The sequence below is a fragment of the Neophocaena asiaeorientalis genome, unplaced genomic scaffold (assembly GCF_003031525.2).
Source record: "Neophocaena asiaeorientalis asiaeorientalis breed wild unplaced genomic scaffold, Neophocaena_asiaeorientalis_V1.1 scaffold60, whole genome shotgun sequence".
Lineage (NCBI taxonomy): Eukaryota > Metazoa > Chordata > Mammalia > Artiodactyla > Phocoenidae > Neophocaena > Neophocaena asiaeorientalis.
This window is the reverse complement of record NW_020173721.1, coordinates 196436-220897: the sequence shown is the minus strand read 5'-3', so window position 1 is coordinate 220897 and position 24462 is coordinate 196436. Positions and strand designations below refer to the sequence as shown.

The following is a 24462-nucleotide window of genomic DNA, read 5'->3' as shown; positions in this document are numbered from 1 at the left end:
CGCTCTAGAGCCTGCAAGCCACAACTACTGAAGCCCGCATGCCTAGAGCCAGTGCTCCTCAACAAGAGAAGCCACCGCAATGAGAAGCCTGCGAGCCGCAACCAAGAGTAGCCCCCGCTCGCTGAACTAGAGAAAGCCCGCGCGCAGCAACAAAGACCCAATGCAGCCAAAAGTAAATAAATAAATAAATAAATAAATAAATAAATAAATAAAACCCTTCAATGGCTCTCATTACACGCAAGATGAAGTCTGAAAAGTTTAAAAAAAAAAAAATTCAGAAGTCTCCTGTTAACCAACCTTGCCAATCTCATTGCCTGTCTCCTGCCCTGGATGCTTCCACCATATAAAACTATTTGTGATTTTTTTGCCTTTGTCCTGCTTTTTATGTGACTACATGCCTTTGTGCAAGTTGTATCCACGCTGTCTAAAATGGTCTTTACTACAAGCCTGCCCCATCTGCCTCAGTGTCTGCTATCTAACACTCCTCCTTCAAAGTTGACCCTTGAGCAACATGGATTAGAACTGCACGGGGTCCACGTATACATGGATTTTTTTCAGTAGTAAATACTACACGGTCCCTGGTTGGTTGAATCTGTGGCTGTAGAACCACTGATCTGGAGGAACCGTGGATCTAGAGGGCCAGCTATAAGTTATATGTACATTTGCAACTGCAGGAAGGGTGGGTGCCCCTAACTGACCCCAGATTGTTCAAAGGCCAACTATCTACTATGGAAAAAAATCTGTGTCTAAGTAGACCCTCCCAGTTCAAACCTGTGTTGTTCACGAGTCAATTTTACTTACTTTTAAAGCATACTCTAAAAATTTAATCTTAATCAGTTTTTTATTTCTGTCTCTGTCTCATTTTACCATCATCCTTTCAAGTCATACGTGCTTATTGTCTAGGCATATCATAGGTGCTTTGTGTGTGTGTGTGTGTTGAATAAACCACCAAATTGATGAAAAGGAGAACAAAGTTTGCCTCCCCAGAGGTCAAACTTTATTAACACCATACTTAATCCAACTTGGCCAAGGAGCCTGACGGTGGGAACTATAGGCAGACTAAGTTTGAGAACATGCACTCTTGATCTGAGACTCGTGTTTCTATCTACCAGGCTTCTGATCCAGCTGAGAGTATTTTAGCTCTTAATTCTGGCCTTAGCTCTGCCACTCATTGACTGTCTCCAGGGAAGTCACATCAACTCCCAGAACTTATTTCCTTATGTGTAATTGAAGGCATCCATGCTCTAATGCTTTGAATGCTATAAAGTGCTAGGTGAAACATAGATTTTACTGTACAGCTGAACACATTTGAAATGTGCTACTTCTTGTTTCTTTCGTGGTGTCCAAAAGACTGCTTATTGCTTCTTCTACCTGTTTACTTACAAAACGTCCAACTGTTCAAAGGAAAAGCGGTTATGCTAGTGGATGGTTCAGAAGGATTCAATGCCCAAATGATAGTTTATAAAATGAGTCAAGTTTCTGTATTTAAACAGGAAAGGGACTGATTAAATTATGTTTATTCTTTGCCCATGCTGGATTTTAAGTGCTCTCAGGTTAAAAGAAAAAAAATTCAATAGTTACAAAAGCACAGAGCTTTTCATGTCTGGAAGGAGGGTCATATTTAAAGGATTTATATTTATGTTTGTGATTTGTGGCCAATTCTGCATTTTTTCCCTTGTATTTTAAGTAGTCGAAAGCAACTTAAAAACTTTCATTTCATTAGCAAATGAAAGTATGACTCATTAATAATTTTGGTCGTTAAATTTTTAAGAACTATATGATTGCCTTATCAAACTTGATTGTTTTAAGAGCACATAAAGTTATTTCTAAAAGGGAGCAAAAATAATTGATCTAATCCAAATGATGAAATGTTTTCCTAAACAAAAGGTAGCTTGTTATAAAAACCACTGCATTTTTATTTCAAAGATGTTCTAAAGTAATTATAGTTTTAGGTTGAAATCATACAATCAAAATAATTATGTTTCCTTTCTGTCTTAAGTGTTAAATGAATTAAACTAGTAATTTTGAAAAGAAAAAAGGAACGAATTAATATTTGGGGTAAAGTACTCTGTATAGAACCTTTAAAACTTTGATAAAATATAACTGGAAGTTCAAGAATGGCCTTCACAGAGATATCAGAGAATGACCCAGTATTAAAGCATTGGCCCTCTTGGTTTTCTTTCTTTTTTTTTTTTTTGACTTTTGGCCGCGCCATGCAGCATGTGGGATCTTAGTTTCCCGACCGGGGATCGAACCTGTGCCCCCTTCATTGGCAGCGTGGAGCCTTAACCACTGGACCACCGGGAAAGTCCCTCCCTTAGTTTTCTAACAAAGTAAATGCAGTGTTTATGAGGAGAGTCAATACTGTCGAGTACTTGGGTGTAGTGAGCTTTTAAAACCCATTCATTCTTTTACCATAGGTGGCCTCAGAATGGAGTATTGTTTGTAGCTAGTATTATGTGGTATTTTTGTATTCAGATATTGTCAGAGTGTCACTGTGGAGAAGAAATTATACCCCTCTGAGTCCTCTATGTCTAATTAGAATGTTCTTTTGCTTTGGAGGAAACAGCCCTGTTTGATTTAAATATTCAGACTCATTCCCTCCCCCCCCCGCCCCCAAATTACCTCTTCCCCTGCCCTTTCCAGGGCCCCGACATCCTGTTTTCAGCAGCCTCGTTGCCTGCCCTGGATGAGTAATCGGCCTGGCACCTTGTGCATTCAGGCAGCCCTGTGCAGTGGAATCGTCATACCTAGTTATGTCTGCACACCTGATGTTTTATTAACCAGTATTGATTTTTTTACCCGGGGGACTTTTTTTTCTTCCTGAAAAAAAGGCAACCTTGCAGGAGTGAAAGGCATTGCAGGGACTGAATTTCTAATGAACCCCCTTCTTTTCTTTTTTGTGACGCCTCTTTAATGTAGCTTTATATTTTAAGTGCCTGATCTGAAATTTCATTTTCAGTAATTCCATTCTCAGAAATCCTTTTAAATCTTGACTTTCTGTAAGGTTAATTTTTTCAAGATTGTGCGGCTTGACTGAAAAGCTTAGTAGTGCCTATAAATTTAAGCATTTCGTTCTAGGTTGCGATGAAGCATGTTCACATGCAACAAAATACAGAGAATTTGGAACTCTCTGAGTACTGCTTAGAGAGATAGAAGGGAAGATAAATCTCATGTCCTATTTCAGGTAGTCCTAAAGTTTCTTCTCATTTCTTTAGGGTTAGTTCAAACAATTAAAGAAACAGTGGGAGTTATGAACTGGTTTTATGTCATAAAATGAATATAAAGCTCAACAGTTATTTTTGTGACAGAAAAGGATTTTTTTCTTTTTTGCATTCAAAAATAAACATTGACACTTAATATCACACGTTTACTTTTAGAGAGGCATTCTCACGATGACAGTATAAGTACATCTGAGCTTTTGCATCTCAGCGTGGCATGGATTTTCCTTCCTAAATAAGATTACTTTGTTGTTTGTGTGTGTGTGTGTGTGTGTGTGTGTATGTGTATGTTGAACTTAAATGATAGCACAGATTTACGCAGTTGCCATAAATTCAGGGGAGTTTACAAATCATTCCCTTCAGACGCTGAGTTCAACCGTGGGTTGGTCATACGTTCACAGCTGAATTTTAATTTGCTGCCTCAGCCCATCAGGGCATTGTGTGCAGGCCGCATGCACACCATTAGTTGTCAGTAGATGAGGGTCCTCGTGAGTCATTCTGACAGCTAGCTTGCATGATCCCAAGAAAGAAGGCCCTGTTCTGTGATTTCCTCCAAGCTGGAAACAAGCCTTCTCAAAGGAATGTGCATCTTCCGAGGCATCGCAGATCACTTACACATTAAGTGTCTTGACTTTGCATATGGTTTTATTACTAATTATGTATGAATGGTCCATTAAGAAACTGACCCCTGGGGCTTCCCTGGTGGCGCGGTGGTTGAGAATTTGCCTGCTAATGCAGGGGACACGGGTTCAAGCCCTGGTCTGGGAGGATCCCACATGCCGCGGAGCAGCTAAGCCCGTGCGCCACAACTACTGCTACTGCGCGTCTGGAGCCCGTGCTCTGCAACAGGAGGGGCCACGATAGCGAGAAGCCCTCGCACAGGAACGAAGACCCAACACAGCAAAAATAAATAAATTAATTGATAAACTCCTACCCCCCAACATCTTGTTTAAAAAAAAACAACGCATATGCCCTTTAAAAAAAAAAAAAGAAAAAGAAACTGACCCCTGTACCCCTCTGTTCTTCTTACAGTTCTTGGCACTGGGCACACATTATGGCAAGGTTTATTTACTGGATGTCCAGGGGAACATCACTCAGAAGTTTGATATAGTAAGTATCCAGTATAAAATAATGTGCGAGCTAAATTTCATGCTGAAATCCGTGCTTTGAAATATTTGTTTTAGCCATTCGTTTTTAGAGCATAAAGAAAGGATCTTTATCGATGAAATCGGAGTGCTAAGAGTTCAACTCTGAACTTTGTAACCTGTGCTAAAAAGTTTTAAAGGTGAACTTACAAAGAAAGAGGTCTGTATTTATACATAATCTATTTTCACTGCATATCTGCTATATAAACTTTTAAAAATTTATTTTTATGAATCTGTTTAATTGCAGTTCTTTAGTTAATTATAGTCATCCATTTGGCTTTAAATGAAGCATTTAAAATACTCCTATGTGTATTTGTTTTAAACTGTAACAGTGTAGAATGTCTAGATGAATTATTAATCAAAAAAAAGATTGCTTTTATTGGTGATTAATGGTGCTAATTTACATACTCTGGGGGTTTGTGGAATCCTTAAAGTGTGAACCCCCTCATTTGATGACTAATGTCGATTGTAAGTACATGGCCCATAATCTTCTCCAGATGCCAAATGTAATTGAAAATTGATTGATCACCTTGCTGTTTCAGTTTATCTCTTCTAAATATATAAAGCTAATATTTTATGTGAATGTTCTGCGAGTTGGACTCTTAGGGGATTATATTGACTAAAAGAGAAGAGCCAGGCTTTTTATTTCTTTAATTGTGATTTGGAATCACCAAGGATGAAGGAAGTGTTGAATCTGAAGTTTGATTTTGGTGTTTAAGATGGGCCGAGAAAGTATCAAGTGTCCGTGGTTGTGTGAATGTGACCCTTTGGGATGAAAAAGGTGGTCATTTTGGGGAACATATTCCTTTTTCTGAAGAAAGTGTCAGCTCCTGTTGAAAGATCCATCATAAGGTATTGGTGTAGTTTACAAAGGACACCACAGTTTCTAAAGCTGATACATTATCTATTAAAGGTACCAGGCTGCTTTGTTTTGCTTAAAAGAAACGGAACCACAGATGATGACAGTATCCTTGGAATCTTTGGAATAGTCCTGGAAGGGAATTGTGTGCTCTAACCACTGATCCATCAGGCAGATATTTTTGCCTGACAGAAAAATATTTTTGTGACAGAAAAATATTTGGGTGGGTTCTTGTTTGGCTTCGGCATCCCTTTCAGACAAGAGGATACTTTTGAACCCCTGTCTTCTCCCTCCTGGACACTGGCCACCCATTTTGATGATTTAATAAACATTTGGTCTTCCCATTACCATGCATTAAAATGTGAGCTGGTGCTAGGCAGAGCTCTTTTTTATGGTGTCACCCATATCTCCTCACCTTGAAAAAAGAGCTTGCCTGCATGGTCTCCTAAATTTACGGCTCCAGTTTAATGATTCTGTTCAACTCTGCTTCTCAGTAAGTCTTTTTAATCTTATATAGAAATTACTTGATTGCTGAGGTTCACAGGACAAACACTGCTGGTTCCACGGCCAAAAGAGAAACCAGGAGAAATACTGTATGAGTTGATTCGTGTCTTTCGTTACCCATTCATTCATGCGGTCCTTGTGTCTATTCAGTATAAGCCTTCAGCTTTATCTTTTCTGATGTCAGCTTTATGTCAGGTATATCCTGCGTCCTTTTCCAGGTAATTCCTGGTTCTTTATTTTCAGTCCTGCCTTTATGACATCTTTGAAAATTAAGTTCTTTATAGCTTTGCACTTATTTTTGGGCAGGAGAGGAAGATGGTTTGGTGCTCTGTTTGTTTACCTCACACAAGAATTTAATAGTCTGCTGTGGAGAAGTTTTTCATGAGGCCTTGGGTCTTCATGACCATTACCTTATGAGGTATATGACTTCCAGGTGACAGATTTCAGGATGTCATTATCTTTTGAAAGGAGTCTTAATCTTCAGCTTCTCATCTCAGATGAGTTTTTTCCTTTATTTTTTTAATTTTCCTGTTTCTGGTGATGTGGCTGCTTTTGGGGGCTCTGTATCAGTGCTCTTAAAAAAGGATTTTTTCAATTCTCAAAACACTTGTGGCTTGAATTTGCAGATTTTCTTTGGATGTAATGATTGCCACATTCAATCAAGAACTGTTTTCTTCATTAGAAATGCAGCGAGAGTGAAACAAGTATTAAAAAAAAAACCTAGTGAATTAACACCTCTGACTTTAGTCTTTACTTCTAGGTGAAACTAATTTAAATGAATTAAAATTAGATAACATAATAATACCTTATACTTGCATAACATTAAAAAAAATTCAAGAAACGTCTCCTCAACCCATTCACTGCATTTATAGCTTTTGAATGCAGTAGTAAAGTCACGAAGCAGTAGTTCAAAATTCTCACCTATCAGTAGGGTTTTGTTTGGCAGAGGGTGGAGACATAGAGGAATCTTTATACCAGATGATTCTGCTATTTGTGTTGGAATGGAATCATTACATTAAAGGCTGTATAACTTTAAATGTGTATGATACAAAAGAAGAAATAACTAAACAAATCATTCTGCATGTGATTCGTTTTTCCATTAATATTTCAGGAGAAATACTGTTTAGCACACTCTACAAAAGCTAAGCATATGCCTTCCTAATGACCCAGCAGTTCAAAGTATATATCAAGAGAGCGGGATACAGTGCCTATGTCCCCAAAAACTATACGTGGAGAAGAGTGTTAATAGTAGCTTGATTTGTAATAACTCCAAACTGGAAACAACCCAAATGTTCATCAGTAGTAGAATGGATAAGCAAATGGTGGTATATTCTTAGCAATTAAAAAGAACAAACTATTGCTACCTGCAACAAACATGGATGAATTTCACTGTCTTACTGTTCAGCCGAAGAAGCCAGACACAAATATGTACATGTTGTATGACTCCTTTTACATGATGGTTAAGAGAAGGCAAAATCATACTATGCTGATAGAGGTCAGATAATGAGCTGACCTGGGAGAGAGCACAGGAAGAATCTTCTGAAGTGTTGATAATAGTCCCTCTCTTGGTGGTTTCCCCGGAGTATACATATGTAAAAATCACTGAGCTGCACATTTGAGATTTGTGCACTTTATCCTATACGAGTTATACCTCAGTAACATGCACACACACGTACAGAAATACCTATACACGTGTATGTCTCTTTGACCTTGAGCAGTGTTCAAATTATCCTTTGTTGAAGCGACCCTTTACTCACTTCTAAATCCCAGAACATTTCCTAGGTTGGTATCTTGTTCAGAGATCTTGATATAAATGAATCATGCCGCTAAGATTATTCTTACAGCTGTATATTCTTCTATAATTACATAAAAAGTTTGATAGAGAGGATTCTGTGCTACCCAACCATCCATGACTGTTCTTTTGTGGATCAAAAGCAAAAACCACTAGGGTGATGACTTATTTTGCGTGTTGATATTCAGATTTCAGTCCATCTGAAAGGATATTCAGAATATATGTTAATTAACATGCTTTAGCCACACGTGTGTTTTTTAAGGATTTTTTTTCCCCTAGGTGTAACTTTATGTTAATTCAGATTTAATTGATAAAGTTCAATTTTACTGAAATCACAGAATAAAATTAAAATAGGTCTAGCTTCTCAGGTAAAGGGGCTCAAGTTGCTAAGAAAATTGCCTTCTTGAATATAGATCAAGCCATATTCTCCTGAATAATGGGTGTCTCAGTTGCTTACACAGTATGTAACATATGGCTTCAAAATCCTTAGAGGATCTCAAATTCCTTTTAAATCCCCACATGGCATCTATGCCCATATGATGTCATTAATCATAGTAGTTACTTTCTCTTTAATAGCCTCCACTTTCCTTAAGCATATTAATTTATGGCTTACTAATTAAGAGTACTTATTGTACTTTGAAGCAGTGAGCAAATTATTTTGGAGCATTATTCCATGTGTTTTAAACTTTATTCTATTAAGTGCGCTAGAGGGAGAGCAAAGAAGTCCACTGACCAAATAAATCTCTGCTCTTTACCTTTATGTGTTTTCTTTCTTGGCTAGAAATAAGAAATGAAAAGGTTTGGCTGTCATCATGCCATGGCAGAAGACATTAGGTAAATACTTACAAAATGGATCGTTCCAAAAAAGAAAGGAATAGGAAAACAAAATAGAACAGGGGCTTATTAGGCATTTTATATTAAGATAAATATGGAATTTAAAAAATTAATCTCTTAAAGAAGAGGTGGTTTCAGGATTCTCCTTGAACTCCAGATAGTAGCGTCTTCTGCTATGTCTATATTTTTTTTTAATTTGGCTGTGCCTCATGGCTTGCAGGATCTTAGCTCCCACTGGACCGCCAGGGAATTCCCATCTTTTGCTATTTCTGTTGCTGTTTTTGATTTGGGATTAGACTAACACACTGTTTTCCTTACTGCTGATTCTTGGTACTTCTTATGGTCGTGTAGTATTAAAAACCCAGATTTCTGTGAGAACTAGCTCACACTACGGCATTTTAACACCCTCTTAAGAGTTCTTTTTATTTCTGCTTATCTTCCCCACTCATCAGTTCAATCCCTGTGTCTTTGAGAACCCTGGACAGCTCCTCACAACTTCCCAGATCAAGTCCTAATCTGTGGCTAAGACCCTTGTCGTATGGCCGAAACCTACGTTTCCAATCTTAGTTTTAGTTTCTTCCCTCTCCAGTCATTCTAATCCACTCACCGTCTTCTGGTTATTGACTTGGACATGCTTGTTCCAGCCTTTTAATCACACATTCCAAGGATGCCCTTCTTCCATTAAGTCCCGTTCTTTCTGCGATGTGCTTGTACTGAAGTGACCTCTAATTTGAACTCCTGAATTATTGCTATTTTCACTTGCAGTGTTAATCTGTCATAGTGTCAGTTCCAGCTTCATGTTCATATTCAAGGTTTTGGAGGGCAGGGGCCATGTCTCCTACTGTACCGCTCCCCTCTTTCTCTCCCTCTCTCTTGTCTCTGTGGCTGTTTGGTACCCAGTGAGCGTATCAGCTGATAATATCTTCTTGAAACATACTCATGGAACTGGTTCTTTTTCTGTCATTACTTAACCTCTCAGGAGGGCATCTGGGAGTCAGATCTCTGCTCTCCTGTGTATTATTCAACCCTCACACCCCACTGGATTTATAATTTAAAATGTTTGTATTGAGATCGGAACCTTAACTCTTACTTATGGAAAGTAAGCCTTTTATTCAGTGAAACTTGGTGAGGGTTTAAGATATACTGAGACTTTTCCTAGTTCCTACGGAGAATCAATAAAGTCAAGAGAATGCAGAAGCTGAGGAGACTTCGGAGATCATTCTAGATAGAAAAGGTGCCGAGTCAGGAAACTGGAGGGAAACTGAGCTTGAGTTGCTTTGGTTCTCTATTCCCTGCCCGCTTACTGTTCTACTCGCCTCTTCCAGTTCATTCCAGGCCTTCCTCACATATCTTTTTCAACCCTAAGGTTGAAAAAGATGTTTTTGTGACTGGATCCTGCCTGGGAGTGACCATGGTTTCATTCCTCTCCCTGGGCTTTGGGACTCAGCCATCTTTCGGATTTGCATTCCCGGCCTTTTGTGTGCTCTCTTTGTCTTATAGGAATTTATCTCTAATATAAATCAGCTCCTCTTTTCTCTTTCCTTGGTATTGATATATAAATGTTGATTATAGGATCACCCATCTTTATTTTTATGTTTCAGCAGAAGAAAAGCTTATCTTCTCTCTCTTGGCCAGTGTAATCCTGAAAACTGAGGGTTCCTTTAAGCTTCTCAGATTGCATCTTTAATATTCACGAATACCTCTTTTATCCTTCCCATGGTTTAAGCATCTCCTTCTCCCTGGCACCTCCACTTCTGGAAAATACAGTACTTTTGTTGAGGTTATTTGCATCTGTGTCGAGGTCATTCCATCCAGAGAATGTGTGTTTCCTGAGGGCGGTTTCTCTCATTTCTCTCTGCATCCTTAGTGCTCAACATAACAGCTGATGAATAGCGAGAAGTTGATGGAACTTGGCTGAACCAATAGTTCTAATCTGTAAAGTTCCATGTATCTGGACTACCTTCCAGATAATCAGGGTTTTACACCTTCCTTTCCTCCATCAGGGTAACTGTGTGTACATTATGGGGAATCATGTGGGCATGACCATCTCTTCGAGAGTAAATACAGATCCCAGGCATTCATTATTACCCTGAAGAGCCCAGCTCTTTGGGGCTCATTCATAATGTAGCCAGAATAGTGTAGGGTGACTATTCATTAAAAGAACCCTTGGAGCAGATCTAAAAATGTAAGCTATCTATCTGTGATCAAAGAAACCCTGCTCTACTATTGGTCGCAGGGTACTTGTTTATCGACCTGAAGCACATCCCATCCGTATGTGCAATTCCAGATGTGGCATCATTACTTGGGAAGCAGGGCATGTATCTTTTGATATTATCCAAGTGGTACATTGTTGGCTCAAATGTGGCAGTGTCTGTACTACCTGTCTAAGACTGACTGACAGGTCTCAGCTTCTTATGTGTTTAAAGAATCTGTTTTCTATATTTGGACTCAGTATCTTGAGTGATAAGTATGTCCAATGAGGTGAGAATTACTTAAATGGAAATCAAACTTCTGAGAAATGATGCCAAGGAAAGTCCTGTTTCCCATTTTCTGCATTTTTTTTCATAAAGAGTCTCCAGTGTGTGGATTAAGTGTTTATCGGTAGGTTGATAACTTTGGTAGCATCTCTGTGCAGAGGTGAGTAAGGAAACAGGTTCAGCTTTAAGAATGCTTCTCTCATTGAAAATAAAGTGTCGTGCTTACAGAATGTTGTCGTATCTGATCTTTAAGTGGTAACTGCATTTGGGCAAATATCTCTTGAATAGCTAAAATTTTAAATATTTCTTCACCAAATTACCCTGGTGCTCTGTGCTCTACCCATTTCATAGTCAGGGTTGAAGTAATTGTAACTTTTTTGGAACTTGACTCTGAGCTGGGTAGTAGACTGGAGCCTAATTGTCAAAAAGCCCGTGGACTCTATTCTGTGGTAAAGGAGAGCCTCATGCTGGGGCTTCTTTGGGGATCAAGCGCTTATGACAAAGTCAGAACAGTAAAAGGATCGTCAACAGTGTGGAGACTCGGAGGAGGAGTGATGAAGTTTGCAAGCGGGAGAAAGTGAAATTTGAGGTGAATCTTGAAGGATGAATGAGCATTTTTCGACTGTTGGAGTGGGTTTGGGCCAGGTGATGGATGGTTCCTGTGAAATAGGGAATCACTAAGGGCAGGGAACTTTGATCACAGACTTTACATCTACACATACATTTTGTTTTTCCTCCAGTAGCTCATGAATAAGGGAGTGGAGAGGAAAGAATGGATGGAGAGGTGCAATGAGAGAGACTTAGGCAGCAGGTTTGGCAGAAGGACTGAAGGAAAAAGAAAAGTAGTGTTTTCCTGAGGACTGACTTTGGAGTTTGGGCTGTTTAGGGAAGCAAGTGAAATGAGAACAGTGATGGGAAATCAGGTGTCATGGACTTGAAGGCAGGGGCTTTATATATGGGTGTAAGTGTCTGTATACAGTTTAATAACAAGTCATTTATACCTTGAGTTTTGTTTTGTTAGTAATAGACTTCCAAAGACTAAAAGGTCTCGGGAAACCCTTACAGAGCATGTTTCAAAATAAGGGTGTATTACTTCTTCCTTAAACAAGCTCTACTTTTCTATCTGAATTGTTTTGTTTTGTTTTTTAACTGGAGTATAGTTGATTTACAATGTTGTGTTAGTTTCAAGTGTACAGGAAAGTGATTCAGTTATACATATATATACATTATTTTTCATATTCTTTTCCCTTATGGTTTATCACAGGACATTGAATCTAGTTCCTTGTGCTATACAGTAGGACCATGTTGGTTATCTGTTTTTTGGGGTTTTTTTTTTGGCTGCGTTGGGTCTTCGTTGCTGTGCACGGGCTTTCTCTAGTTGTGGCTACTCTTCGTTGTGGTGCACGGGCTTCTCATTGCGGTGGCTTCTCCTGTTGCAGAGCACAGGCTCTAGGCTCGCGGGCTTCAGTAGTTGTGGCATGCGGGCTCTAGAGTGCAGGCTCAGTAGTTGTGGCGCATGGGCTTAGTTCCTCTGTGGCATGTGGATCTTCCCGGACCAGGGCTCGAACCCGTGTCCCCTGCATTGGCAGGCGGATTCGTAACCACTGCACCACCAGGGAAGCCCGGTTATCTGTTTTATACATAGTAGTGTGTATATGTTACTCCCATGAATTGTTTCGTTTTATGAGTCTTTCCTAGAAATTATTTCTTGTCTATAATCACCAAGTTTTTTGCATTTGATAGAATCATGATGTATTATGATAAATGGGAACTTAAAGGATATTTTGTTTATCTGTCCATCCAAGACATGAAATTCTTCTATAGTATTCTTATTACGTGGTTGTTCAGTCCTTAGTTTATATCTCTAGTAAGAAGAAATCCGTTACTTTCACGGGCAGCTATTAGCTGTTTGCATTTAGTTTTAACATGAATTTTCCCCCTTTCTATCAATTAAACCAACAAAAGCTAAGTAAAATGGAATAACACATACCATTAAACACCTCTTAGAGTGGCTAAAATTACACTGAAAGACAGACCATACCAGGTGTTGGTGAGGGTATAGAGAAACTGGAACTCATGCTGCTGGTGGAAATGCAAAATGGTGTAACCTCTTTGGAAAACAGTTGAGCAGTTTTATAAAACATTAAACATGCACCTACTATCTGATCCAGGCATTCACCCTTAGGAAGTGAAAGCATATGCTCATCCAAAGACTTGTACGTGAATGTTCACTTAATTTTTATTTATGATAGCCCCAAAGTGGGAGCAGTCTATAGGCCTCATCTACAGGTGAATGGATAAACAAAATGTGATATATCCATATGATGGCATTCTAATCATCATTAGAAAGGAATGAACTTCTGAAACACACTGAAACATGGATGGATCTCAGATCTATCATGTTAAGTGAAAGAAGCCAGACTCAAAGGGCTACATATTATATGGTTGCATTTATATAAAATTCTAGAAAATGCAAATAAATCTATAGGGGCAGAAAGCAGACCAGTGGTTGCCTGGAGATGGGCAGAGGGATGGTGTGGTGGGATTATAAAGTGGTGTGAAGGAACTTTCAGGGCTGATAAATAAATTCATTATATCAACCGTGGCAAAGGTTTCATGAGTGCATACCTGTGTCACAACTTTGCCAGATTTAAATACGTGCGGTTTATTGTATGTCAGTTATATCTCCATAATGCTGTTTTTAAAAAACAAAAGTGACAAACTACAGAAAGAGTAGAATAACATGTTCCCAGTGGTGATATTTACGTATCAAAATGTTATTTGCGTCTATGTAACCCCGAACTGTTGGGTATTCTCTAAGATGCTTGATATTATAAAGGACACCGTACAGAGTGGGATCTAGATTATCTAATTGCTGGCTTCTTTGGTCTTTCTTTAGGTTGTGAGTCAAAAGAAAAAAAAAATTCTTCATTTAAAGTTTTTTCATTTAACATTCTCCTTGTTTCTTTTTTTTAAAGTTAAAGTATAGTTGATTTACAATATTGGTACTTTCAGGTGTACAGCACCTGAATACTATGACTCGGTATTTTCACAGATTATCTTCCATTATAGGTTATTACAAGATAATGAGTATAATTCCTTGTGCTGTACGGCATATTCTTGTTGCTTATCTGTTTTATATAACAGTTTGTATCTGTTAATCCCATATTCCGAATTTGTCCGTTCCCTGCTTGCTCTTTGGTAACCATAAGTTTTTTTTTCTATATCTGAGTCTGTTTCTGTTTTGCATATACATTCATTTGTATTATTTTTTAGATTCCACATATAAGTGATATCATATAGCATTTGTCTTTCTCTGTCAGACTTATTTCACTAAGCATAATGTTATTCTCTAGGTCCATCCATGTTGCAGCAAATGGCAGTATTTCATTCTTTTTTATGGCTGAGTAATATTCCAGTGTGTGTGTGTGTGTGTGTGTGTGTGTGTGTGTGTGTGTGTGTGTGTGTGTATACACCAACCACATCTTAATCCAATCTTCTGTTGATGGGCACTTGGGTTGTTTCCATGTCTTGTCTGTTGTAAGTAGTGCTGCTATGAGCATTGAGGTGCATGTATCTTTTCGAATTAGTGTTTTCATTTTTTCCGGATACATACTCAAGAGTGGAATTTCTGGGTCATATGGTAGCTCTGTTTTTAGTTTTTTAAGGAAGCTCCATACTGTTTTCAATAGTGGCTGCAACAAATCACATTCCCACCAGCAGCTTATGAGTGTTCCCTTTTCTCCACACCCTTGTCAACATTGGCTGTTTTTAGACTTTTTGATGATGGCCATGTTGATAGGTATGAAGTGATACCTCACTGTTGTTTTGCTTTGCATTTCTCTGATGTTTAGTGATGCTGAGCATCTTTTCACGTGCCTGTTAGCCATCTGTATGTCTTCTTTGGAGCTCCAGTGGCATCCTCGAGTAGTGCATTGTTACTTATACAATGCTTTCCTTGTTTCTCACCAATGAAATATGGCTGGAAAAAATACCAAAAGTTCAGCCTACATGAGAAATGGAAGATTTTCCCAGCATTGTCGATATTTTTTTCCTGTTTTGGTTCTGTATTTGCATAAGTAATACACGTTTTGTATTGTATATCCCTTTTGGGGGGAGCTCCACCTTTTGTAGAAATGATACAGTGACTGAGAGTGGAATAACTGAATAGGTTGGGATTTGTTTTAGGTTTCCCTATGGCATGGGTACTCTATTTTAGGCAGGAGAAATGAGCTTGTTTGAAATAATGGAATGAGCAGCTTCTGTGCACGAATGTCTCGTTTGGGTACATCTGCCTTGTTAGCAGAAAGTCTACCAGAATTTTGTTAGATTTTCTAGAAGAGTTTCATCTCAGAGGGAGAGAACAAAATGCCCTGTGAGGTAGTCTAAACATTTGATTCCATTTTACTTTAGTGTATAAAAGTTAATGTATTAGGGGACTTTGGTTGCCCAGTGACAGAAATCCATCTCAGCCGGGCTTAACTAACAGGGGCGTTTACTGGCTCTTGTTGTAAGTTATGTGCGGCTGAAGTGGGTTTTCAGGGTCTGGATAGCATCTTAGAGTACCCATTTCTGGGAGAGACTTTTTTTGGTCTCGTGGGCATCATGGTCAACCCGCAGTCCAAGACTAATGCCTTAGAACTATAGTGCTGTTAAACAAGGTAGGACTCCTTCAGTGACTCTGGCAAAAACCTGCCAGGAAGGACTTCGATGGGCCTGGTTGGGGTGCGTTCTTCTACCTGAAGCAGTTGCCGTAGGTTGTTTGATAGGCTACTCTGGCGAGGCCTGAGTTGGAAGTGGGAATTAGGGGGAGGGGGCTGAACCCCATTCTCATCATATAGAATACGTTTCTTCATGGAAAAAAAAGGTCTGTAATTGCCTGGAGCCGTCCAGGAGCCAACTTTTCAGTGCCCTGTACACCTAATGAATGATGCTAAATTGGGGAGTGATACAGGGATGAACATCCTCGGGTGGGCTGGGGAATCTTGTGACTGATTATTTCCTTTGAACAAATCCTTTGAGGTGAAATCACTAGGGCAGACACTATGAACATTTTTAAGTTTCGCTGCATATTCCTGTATTCCACTGTGCTTAGGTTATACTAAATTATATTCCCACCAGCACTGGATGAGAATATGTCAGTATATCTCGTCACCTGCATAGGCTGTCATCATTCAAAAAAGCTTTGCCACTTAGATTTCTAGATTTCTAAAAAATGGGAATTTATTGATCTAGTGTATATTTTTTTGGTTACTAATGAGACTGTGTACTCTTTTGAGAATTGCTGGTTCCTATACTTTGTCAGTATGTATGTAAAGGTCTAAATTGATTTGTAATTTAAAAGTTCATTGTTGACAAGCAAAAATAACAACATTGATCTGGGCAACTCATGCGATGGCTCAAAATCAGAAGTCACCAGCAAGTCAAATTTAATACTTGCAAGTAAATCTTTCTACTATTAAATAAAACGCTGCTTTACTTTTAGGACAACATCCATTTTAAATTAATGCTTGAAATCTGAACTGTATTGTTTTTGTTTGGCCACCTGTTTTGATTCTTTAAGTTCTATAAAAGCTTGTAATCATAAAGTTTAGCAAGTTTTAACAATGAATATATTTTTGTTAAAATATTAGTTATAGAATGAACTCATACAGATCAATAAGGAAAACACAGACAACCCAGGAAGAAATTGGGCAAACAGTATGAACAGGAAGTTCTCAGATGGAGAACACCAAACGTCTCCAATAACCACATAAAAAGATGCTCACTTTCTCTAGCAGTGACAGAGTAATCAGGGAAATGTGAAATAAATCAACAATGAGATACGATTTCACACCCATCAGTTGGACAAACATTTAAAAGTCTGATCAGTACCAGGGCCAGGGAGTTAGGTGCTCTCTTCCTTGAGGGCTTGTAGAGTCCAGACACATCTCCTTGTTGGAAGAGTAACAGAAGTCTTCTAGTCTATGGTTTATCTTTTAATTTCTCATTTATGATATTTTCAGTTGTTCAGAGGTTTTTTTAACATCTGTATTGCATTTTAATCTAAATGCAATAAATATATATCAGTCTTCTCATTATAGTATTTTTTGTCTTCTGAGGGAAAACTTTTTTGGTCCCCCCAAAGTTGTAAAGATATCCTTCTGCACTTTCTTCCCATGGTTTTAAAGTTTTGCTTTTTACATTTAAGTCTACATTCTTTTTTTTAAAATGATGTTTTATTTATTTATTTATTTAGGCTGCGTTGGGTCTTCATTGCTGCGTGCAGGCTTTCCCTAGTTGCGGCAGGTGGGGGCTACTCTTCGTTGCGGTGTGCAGGCTTCTCATTGCAGTGGCTTCTCTTGTGGAACACAGGCTCAAGGCGCATGGGTTTCAGTAGTTGTGGCATGTGGGCTCAGTACTTGTGGCTCGCGAGCTCTAGAGCACTGGCTCAGTAGTTGCGGCGCGTGGGCTTAGTTGCTCTGCAGCATGTGGGATTTTCCCGGCCCAGGGCTCAAATCTGTGTCCCCTGCAATGGCAGGCAGATTCTTAACCACTGCACCACCAGGGAAGTCCGTAAGTCTTCATTCTTCCTTAAGAAAAATCATCCTTACTGTACCACGAGGAGAAAGATTTATTCCTTGATTTCAAGATGGAGTCTGAAGTTCCTGCTTTGCCCAGAAAAGAAAGGATACACAATTTATAACCCCCTGAGCCTACTGATGTCCCATGTTCTTTTCTTGGCCCTGCTTCAGACCTTGACTTGGTTGCATTACTGGCAGTCCAGCTACTCCAGAATGGATGTGGAAAGAGCAGTGCTGATGGGGTGATCAGAGATGGAGGCTGATGGCCAGCAGAAGGGTGGTGGCCAGGTTCTGGAGAGGGCAGGATGTGGTCCTTGGGTGGGGGTTGGACACTGTGGTGCTGTGGCTGTGAGTCAAGTTCAGGGTCAGACTCCTAGCTTTCAGCCCTTGCCCCACCTTCATTAGCTTGGGTGGGTTCTTTAACCTCTCTTTCACTTTCTTTATAAAATGTAGAGCATAGTCACACCCTGATTTATGTGACTATTTTAAGAATTATTTGTGAAATATTTTATCATCAAGTATTTAGTGCAAGGCTCAGCCACTGATAACCACCGTGAGGAATGGGGTCAAGTCCAGAGTCTGATGGCAGACATTTACGACGCTTCCCGAAGGAGAGCTGTTATTTTTGAATTCATTTATGTGGTTGGCTTTCATACTGTTCGCTATGTACAGGGCAGGCAGACATACAAGAGAGGGAGGGAGGAAGGAAAAAGGAGAAAGACGGGAAGAAGAGAGAACCTTCTGTGACACGCCTCTTCTTCCCGCTGATTAGCTACCTGCTGCATCAGATCCTTTGTTTATTTGGCGAGCGGGCACCTTTTATCATAGGGCTCAAGTAGGCTTACTTCTTTGACGTCTGAAGAGCATGTTTTCTTATGTAACTGGGTTCTGCAAATGGATCCCAGCGCTGACGCAGTGAGTTGACTTCAGGAGTTTCTTTTCAGTGTAGAGGCACTGCAACTTGATTTGCAAGATGCTTCTTTTGAGAACCGTTGAGAGACGGCAGTCTACTTGGGAGGTGACTTGATGGTGAATTGATAAAGCAGTGATTTTACACCAGAGAGCATTCTAACAATAATTCCTGTGGTAAAAGTAGAGCTGAATTTGTGAAGTTTTAAGTGGTCTTTCTTCATCTTATGTCTGAAAAGGAACTGAGGCATTTTCTATTTGGTTAATAACTTAGTCTCAGTCATTTAAACTGTTTGTACTGCCCCCCACCTTTTTTTCTTTTTTGCGGTACACGGGCCTCTCTCCGTTGTGGCCTGTCCCGTTGCGGCCTCTTCCGTTGCGGAGCACAGACTCCAGACGCGCAGGCTCAGCGGCCATGGCTCACGGGCCCAGCCGCTCCGCGGCATGTGGGATCTTCCCGGACCGGGGCACGAACCCGTGTCCCCTGCATCGGCAGGCGGACTCTCAACCACTGCGCCACCAGGGAAGCCCTGTACTGCTCTTTTGAGATAAGTGATTTTTTTTTTTTCCCCAACCTGTGGAAACACAAAGCCTTTACTTTCTCAGAGGTTGGTTTTAGATAAAGAGAATTCATTAACATCCCTGCTGCTATTATTAAGTCATAAATGAAAGTGAGAACATTTGTACCCCTAACACTTTTCCTTTATTATTGATGGTATCGTTAACTTGATATTGAGGAATTAAGTAGGGATATCTGGTGAGATGTTCAGATAACTTTGTAGCCATCATGGGTTTGCATTGTGTTCAGCTTTCTTGAGCTGCTTTTGTTAATGAAGTTTGTCCTCAGAGGTGAGCCAGCAGTGGCATGGCAGATCCTTAGGACTTGGACAGTCTAAGGGGTAGCCCTCTAAAACTTAATTTTAAAGAACAATATTATGCTTATTATTCCTTTTCTAGTTATATGGTCTCAGGGATGACGACCCCATTTCTGTTGCCTTAACTCTTATAGGAAAAATGTATTATAGGCTCTGGGGCAGTGTTCTCTGGGAAAAAAAGGAGTTTTGTTTTCTGGAATTGTAGTGTTGAACTCCGTAGGCTGGGAATCTCGGGGACATGGCCAACTACAGAGGACACCTGATTCACCACCTTTCAGTCAAACGTATTTGGGTGTTAAAACATCAGTGTTTATTTCTAAGCTCAATTATTATTTGAAATAATTTAGCAAGTTGGGCTGTGTGATGTGTGGAAACCTCTGTGTTGTGACTTACTGTAGGGACGGAAGGGCTGGCCCTGTGCCTTCTCTGCTGAGTCACGGCTCTCTGTGCTGACGCCACTAAACTGCTCCCAGCAAGGTCCTGCCTTTTCATTAGACCGTGTATCCCTCATAAGTCCTTGTTTCTTTATCAGTGGGGTCTAGTGGGCCAGACCAGGTTAAGCCTCTTTTTAAATCGAAATACTCTTATCGACAAAAAGCCAGTCTTCGCCTACCTGCAAAGACTTGGCTTTTCCAGGCCCCTGATGGATAGGATCCCTTCAGAAGGCCCCATCTCTTCTCCTCCTCTCTGTTTATTTCTGTCTCTGTGACATTTATCCTCCATCATCTGCCTTCATTATTACCCGTTTATCCCCTAGATGCTGCTTGCAGCTCATGCTTTTGCTGGTTCCTTATATCGCCACAACCCTTGCTCAAGTCTTTATTGAGTCTCACTTGGGTTATTGCAGTGAAACGCCACTGATCTGCCGTAGACACCTCATGTCTCCCCTAATCTCTCCTTCACACAGCGGCCCAAGTCATCTTCCCAGAGGAGTGCTGGGATTTTGTTACTCCCCTTCCTGAAAATACTCCTTGTGCCTCCTTGATGCCAATGAAATAAAACAGAGCTCTCTCTGCAGCCCTCAGGGCTTCTGCTGTCTGGGCTACAGTCTCCTCCCACATCGTGGCCTGCCCTGTATCCTGCTTTGTCCTTTGGCTCTAGCTGGAATGTGCTCTCCTGTCTTTTGTCTCTGGAAATGCTGTGTCCCTCTCTCTCTGTGATACCTTCCTGATGACCCCACACAGAAGAGTACATCCTTCGTGTTTGTTCAGTGACTGCTTCTTTTTAAAAAAATTTTTATTTTATATTGGAGCATAGTTGATAAACAATGTTATGTTAGTTTCGGGTGTACAGCAAAGTGATTCAGTTATACCTATACATGTATCTCTTCTTTTTCAAATTCTTTTCCCAGGATATTGAGCACAGTTCCCTGTGCTATATAGTAGGTCCTTGTTGGTCATCTGTTTTAAATCTAGCAGTGTGTACATGTCACAGTGATTGCTTCTTATTCCTTTAGCCAACATTGTGTGAGGATGTGCAAGGGGTATAAAGAATAATAAAACACAGCCCCTGTTCTCAGGTTGGATCAGTTGGGGAACTAGTCACATAACGATCTGTAATATAACATATTAAATTGTAAAATAGAGTAAAAAAAGTGTAAAATTGTACACTTCTGTATACAAAATGCTGCAGACTGTGTACACACCTTGAAGGCAGGCCTTGTTTATTTTTGTTTAATCCTCTGTATTATGTAGAGGTTTTGATGATATCAGTTAGTCTTTTGTGAAATGCATTTATTAGTGAATTGTCCTTCTGCATTTTTCCCTTGTAATAACATGACTTTGCATTTCTCTGGTAACTCAGCTCTCCTTTTTTTTTTTTTGGCCGTGCTGCGTGGCTTGCGGGATCTCAGTTCCCCAACCAGGGATTGAACCTGGGCCATGGCGGTGAAATCCCAGATTCCTAACCACTAGGCCACCAGGGAAATCCCTCTGCTTTCCTTTTTCTATCACTCCTCCCTCTGTATCTTTGTTGGGTACATGTATAAACAAGGAAACTTTTGACTCAGGTCAAGAACAAATCATTTTTATCACACTTCACACATTATATTTCACCATTTGAAAGCTGTCAGTTGTATTTCTTTTCAGGTCAATTATATATGGAACAAATGTTAATCCCTTTAATAATGGTTTTCTGGTAAAACAGATTGTTTTTACAATGGTGTCACAACGTAGCACAGTGTCTGGTACCAATACCAGAAAGAGAATCTCTGCTGACTCCTTCTGCTGTCACTCAGGGTGATTTATCTAGAAGGTTCTGCTAAAGTTTTTCTCCCTCACCTGCCAAATGTAGTATTGTAGATAACCAGCCAAGGCGTCACAGGGAGACTTCTCCAAGGTGTCCACTCTGAACTGTTAAGCACGTGAGCATGGCAAGCTCTGGGGGGAATGAACTCCGACCCTGACTGGCTACTCATCCATCTCACTGCAGAGGACCACTGTGGCTTTGTCGCATCCCTGGAAGGTCACTGTCTTTTTAAATATTTTTATTCATTTATTTATTTTTGGCTGCGTTGGGTCTTCATTGCTGTGCACAGGCTTTCTCTAGTTGCGGCGAGCGGGGGCTACTGTTCATTATGGTGCGTGGGCTTCTCATTGCGGTGGCTTCTCTTGTTGCGGAGCATGGGCTCTAGGCACGCGGGCTTCAGTAGTTGTGGCTCACGGGCTCTAAGGCACAGGCTCAGTAGTTGTGGCGCACAGGCTTAGTTGCTCCGCAGCATGTGGGATCTTCCCAGACCAGGGCTCAAACCTGTGTCCCCTGCATTGGCAGGCAGATTCTTAACCACTGCGCCACCAGGGAAGTCCTCACTGTCTTAAATATGAACAGTGTTCCAGTGATTTGCAAGCTTCCTAAGGGCAAGGACCCCATTTACCATGTTCACGACATGCACCTGGCGTCCAGGACAGTCCTTTGCATTTGAATTAAAGAGGGAATGTGGACCAAAAGGCTGTTTTTGCCTTTTATCAAAGTAATGTTTTAATTGGTGCCGAGATCATGACTCTGACTTGGGTACATGTTGTGTGCAAGCCAGCCTCCTACCCTTGTGGCAGGGGATGTGGCTGGCACAGGCAGAAGACGAAGTTTAACAAAAGGAAAACAGCTCTAGGAATCAGCAGTGTGCCTAGTTCTTAGGAGGCAATCCCTTCCAAATCCTCCCTGTGCTTTTAAAGGTTGTCAGGATTTAGAAAGCGAACATCTATCTAACACGTCTTCTGTAGGTGGCAAGGCTGTCCACGACCCCGCCGTGCTGCGGTTGTGTGTCCAGCGGGTGACGCCTGAGCCTTTTAGGAGTCAGCCGCGCACATCCCTCGCCACCAGGCAGGGACAGCAGTGGGGTTTGTGCGGTCAGAGGAGGTTGCACATGGTCCTTGTAAATTGCTAGCATCTAAGTTACATGCAGTGTGCTCTTACGGGGGTGGTGGCTAAGAACTCTTGATGGGAGAATAGTTTTCAAAGTGCAAAACAAAAAAGTATTTAGGAATGTTTTCGTGAATACCAGGGGCTGATTTATAAGCACTCTTAGAAATGCAGAAAATTTAAGCTCGAGTGTTCACTTAAAACAGTGATGACAGTAAGTGGACAAAAATTCTTTTCTTGCCAAGCAGGGTGATGCTTCCTCAAAACTTCTCTTCATTCTTCTCATTTCCAGGTGATTTTTATTTCTTCTGGATGATTTTCAGGATATTGGTTAGAGTTTAAATCAAGGAATTCGTTTTCTAATAGGATAATTTGATTCTTTGATCATTAGAATGGAAGTTAAATTTAAGTGGAGAATTAGAGACATTTAATAAATATATGATTTTTCCTATCAAACAGTATTCTTCTTGTGGAAGTTATAGAATATGAAGGCTATCTGGTGATAAACGTAGACAGTGGACTCTGTACCTTAAAGTAATCACTTCCTATTATTCACATAAAGTTTGTACCATCAAAGAAAAGCTGTGATGAACTATAAAGCTACTTGGAGCACTACAGCGAGTTTGAAATCACTGCGAGGAGAGTCATCTGTAGTTCAATAAGTGATGATATTTGGGGAGTATTCTTGAGTTCCTGTATTAGGAGTACAGCAGACCTCACCTGAAATAACAGACATGTAATTGTTTGACTTTATTAAAATAACAATATTGGTATGCTCAGTATTTAACTAACATGTAAGTTATTCAAGTAAATACTTTTCACTTTGAAATCAGCTTATGTAAATAGGTTGTACTTTTTAAAAATTGAAGTATAGTTGATTTACAATGTTGTGTTAGTTTCAGGTGTACAGCACAGTGATTCAGTTGTACCTATCTATCTATTCTTTTTCAGATTCTTTTCCCTTATAGGTTATTACAAAATATTGAGTATAGTTCCCTGTGCTATACAGCAGGTCCTTGCTGTTTAACTATTTTATACATAGTAGTGTGTATATGTTAATCCGAAACTCCTAATTTACACCTCCCTTTTCCCCTTTGGTAGCCATAAGTTTGTTTTCTATGTCTGTGGGTCTATTTCTGTTTTGTAAATAAGTCATTTGTATCTTTTTCTGTTTTTAGATCCCACATATAAGTGATATCATATGATGCAATTTTATTTTTTCCCCGCTTCATTGAGATATAATTGACATATATAAGTTTAAAGTGTACCATGGGATGATTTGATACACATACAGGTTGTGAAATGTTTACCACAATAAGGTTAGTTAACACAACCTTCACGTCACATAATTACCACTTTGTTTTTGCTGTTGCGATGAGAACCTTAAAGCTCTATTCTCATAGCAGCTTTCAAGTATACAGTGCAGTATTGTTAACGCGGTCACCAGGCTGTACCTTAGACCCCTGGAACTAACTCATCTTGTAACTAAATGTGTATACCCTTTGACCGACATCGCCCCATTTTCCCACCTCTTGGACCCTGCTACCGCCATTTTTCTGTTTCTATGAGTTCATTGTTTTTAGATTTCACATGTGAGTGAGATCATACAGTATTTATCTTTGTCTTTCTGACTTATTTCACTTAGCATAATGCCCAGAAGGTCCATCCATGTTGTTGGAAATGGCAGACTTTTTCTTTTTTTATGGCTAAATAATATTATATGTAAATACACATCACATTTTTTTTTTCCATTCAGTTGTCAGTGAACACCTAGGTTGTTTCCATGTCTTGGCTGTTGTGAATAATGCTGAAATGAATATGGAAGTGCAAATATCTCTTTGAGATCCTGATTTCATTTCCTTTTGATGTATATCCAGAAGTAAGGTTGTTGGATTGTATGGTAGTTCTTTTTTTTTTTTTTTTTTT

At 39.8% G+C, this 24462-nt stretch overlaps 1 protein-coding gene across 1 annotated transcript in view; it reads left to right on the top strand.

Annotated features, from left to right (window-relative positions):
• Positions 1 to 24462, top strand: part of VPS41 (VPS41 subunit of HOPS complex) — a 187649-nt gene that overhangs the window by 41976 nt on the left and 121211 nt on the right. Inside the window, exon 4 of the mRNA XM_024750657.1 lies at positions 4254 to 4331. Coding sequence (XP_024606425.1) covers positions 4254 to 4331 — 78 coding nt within the window. The remainder of the gene's footprint in view (positions 1 to 4253; positions 4332 to 24462) is intronic.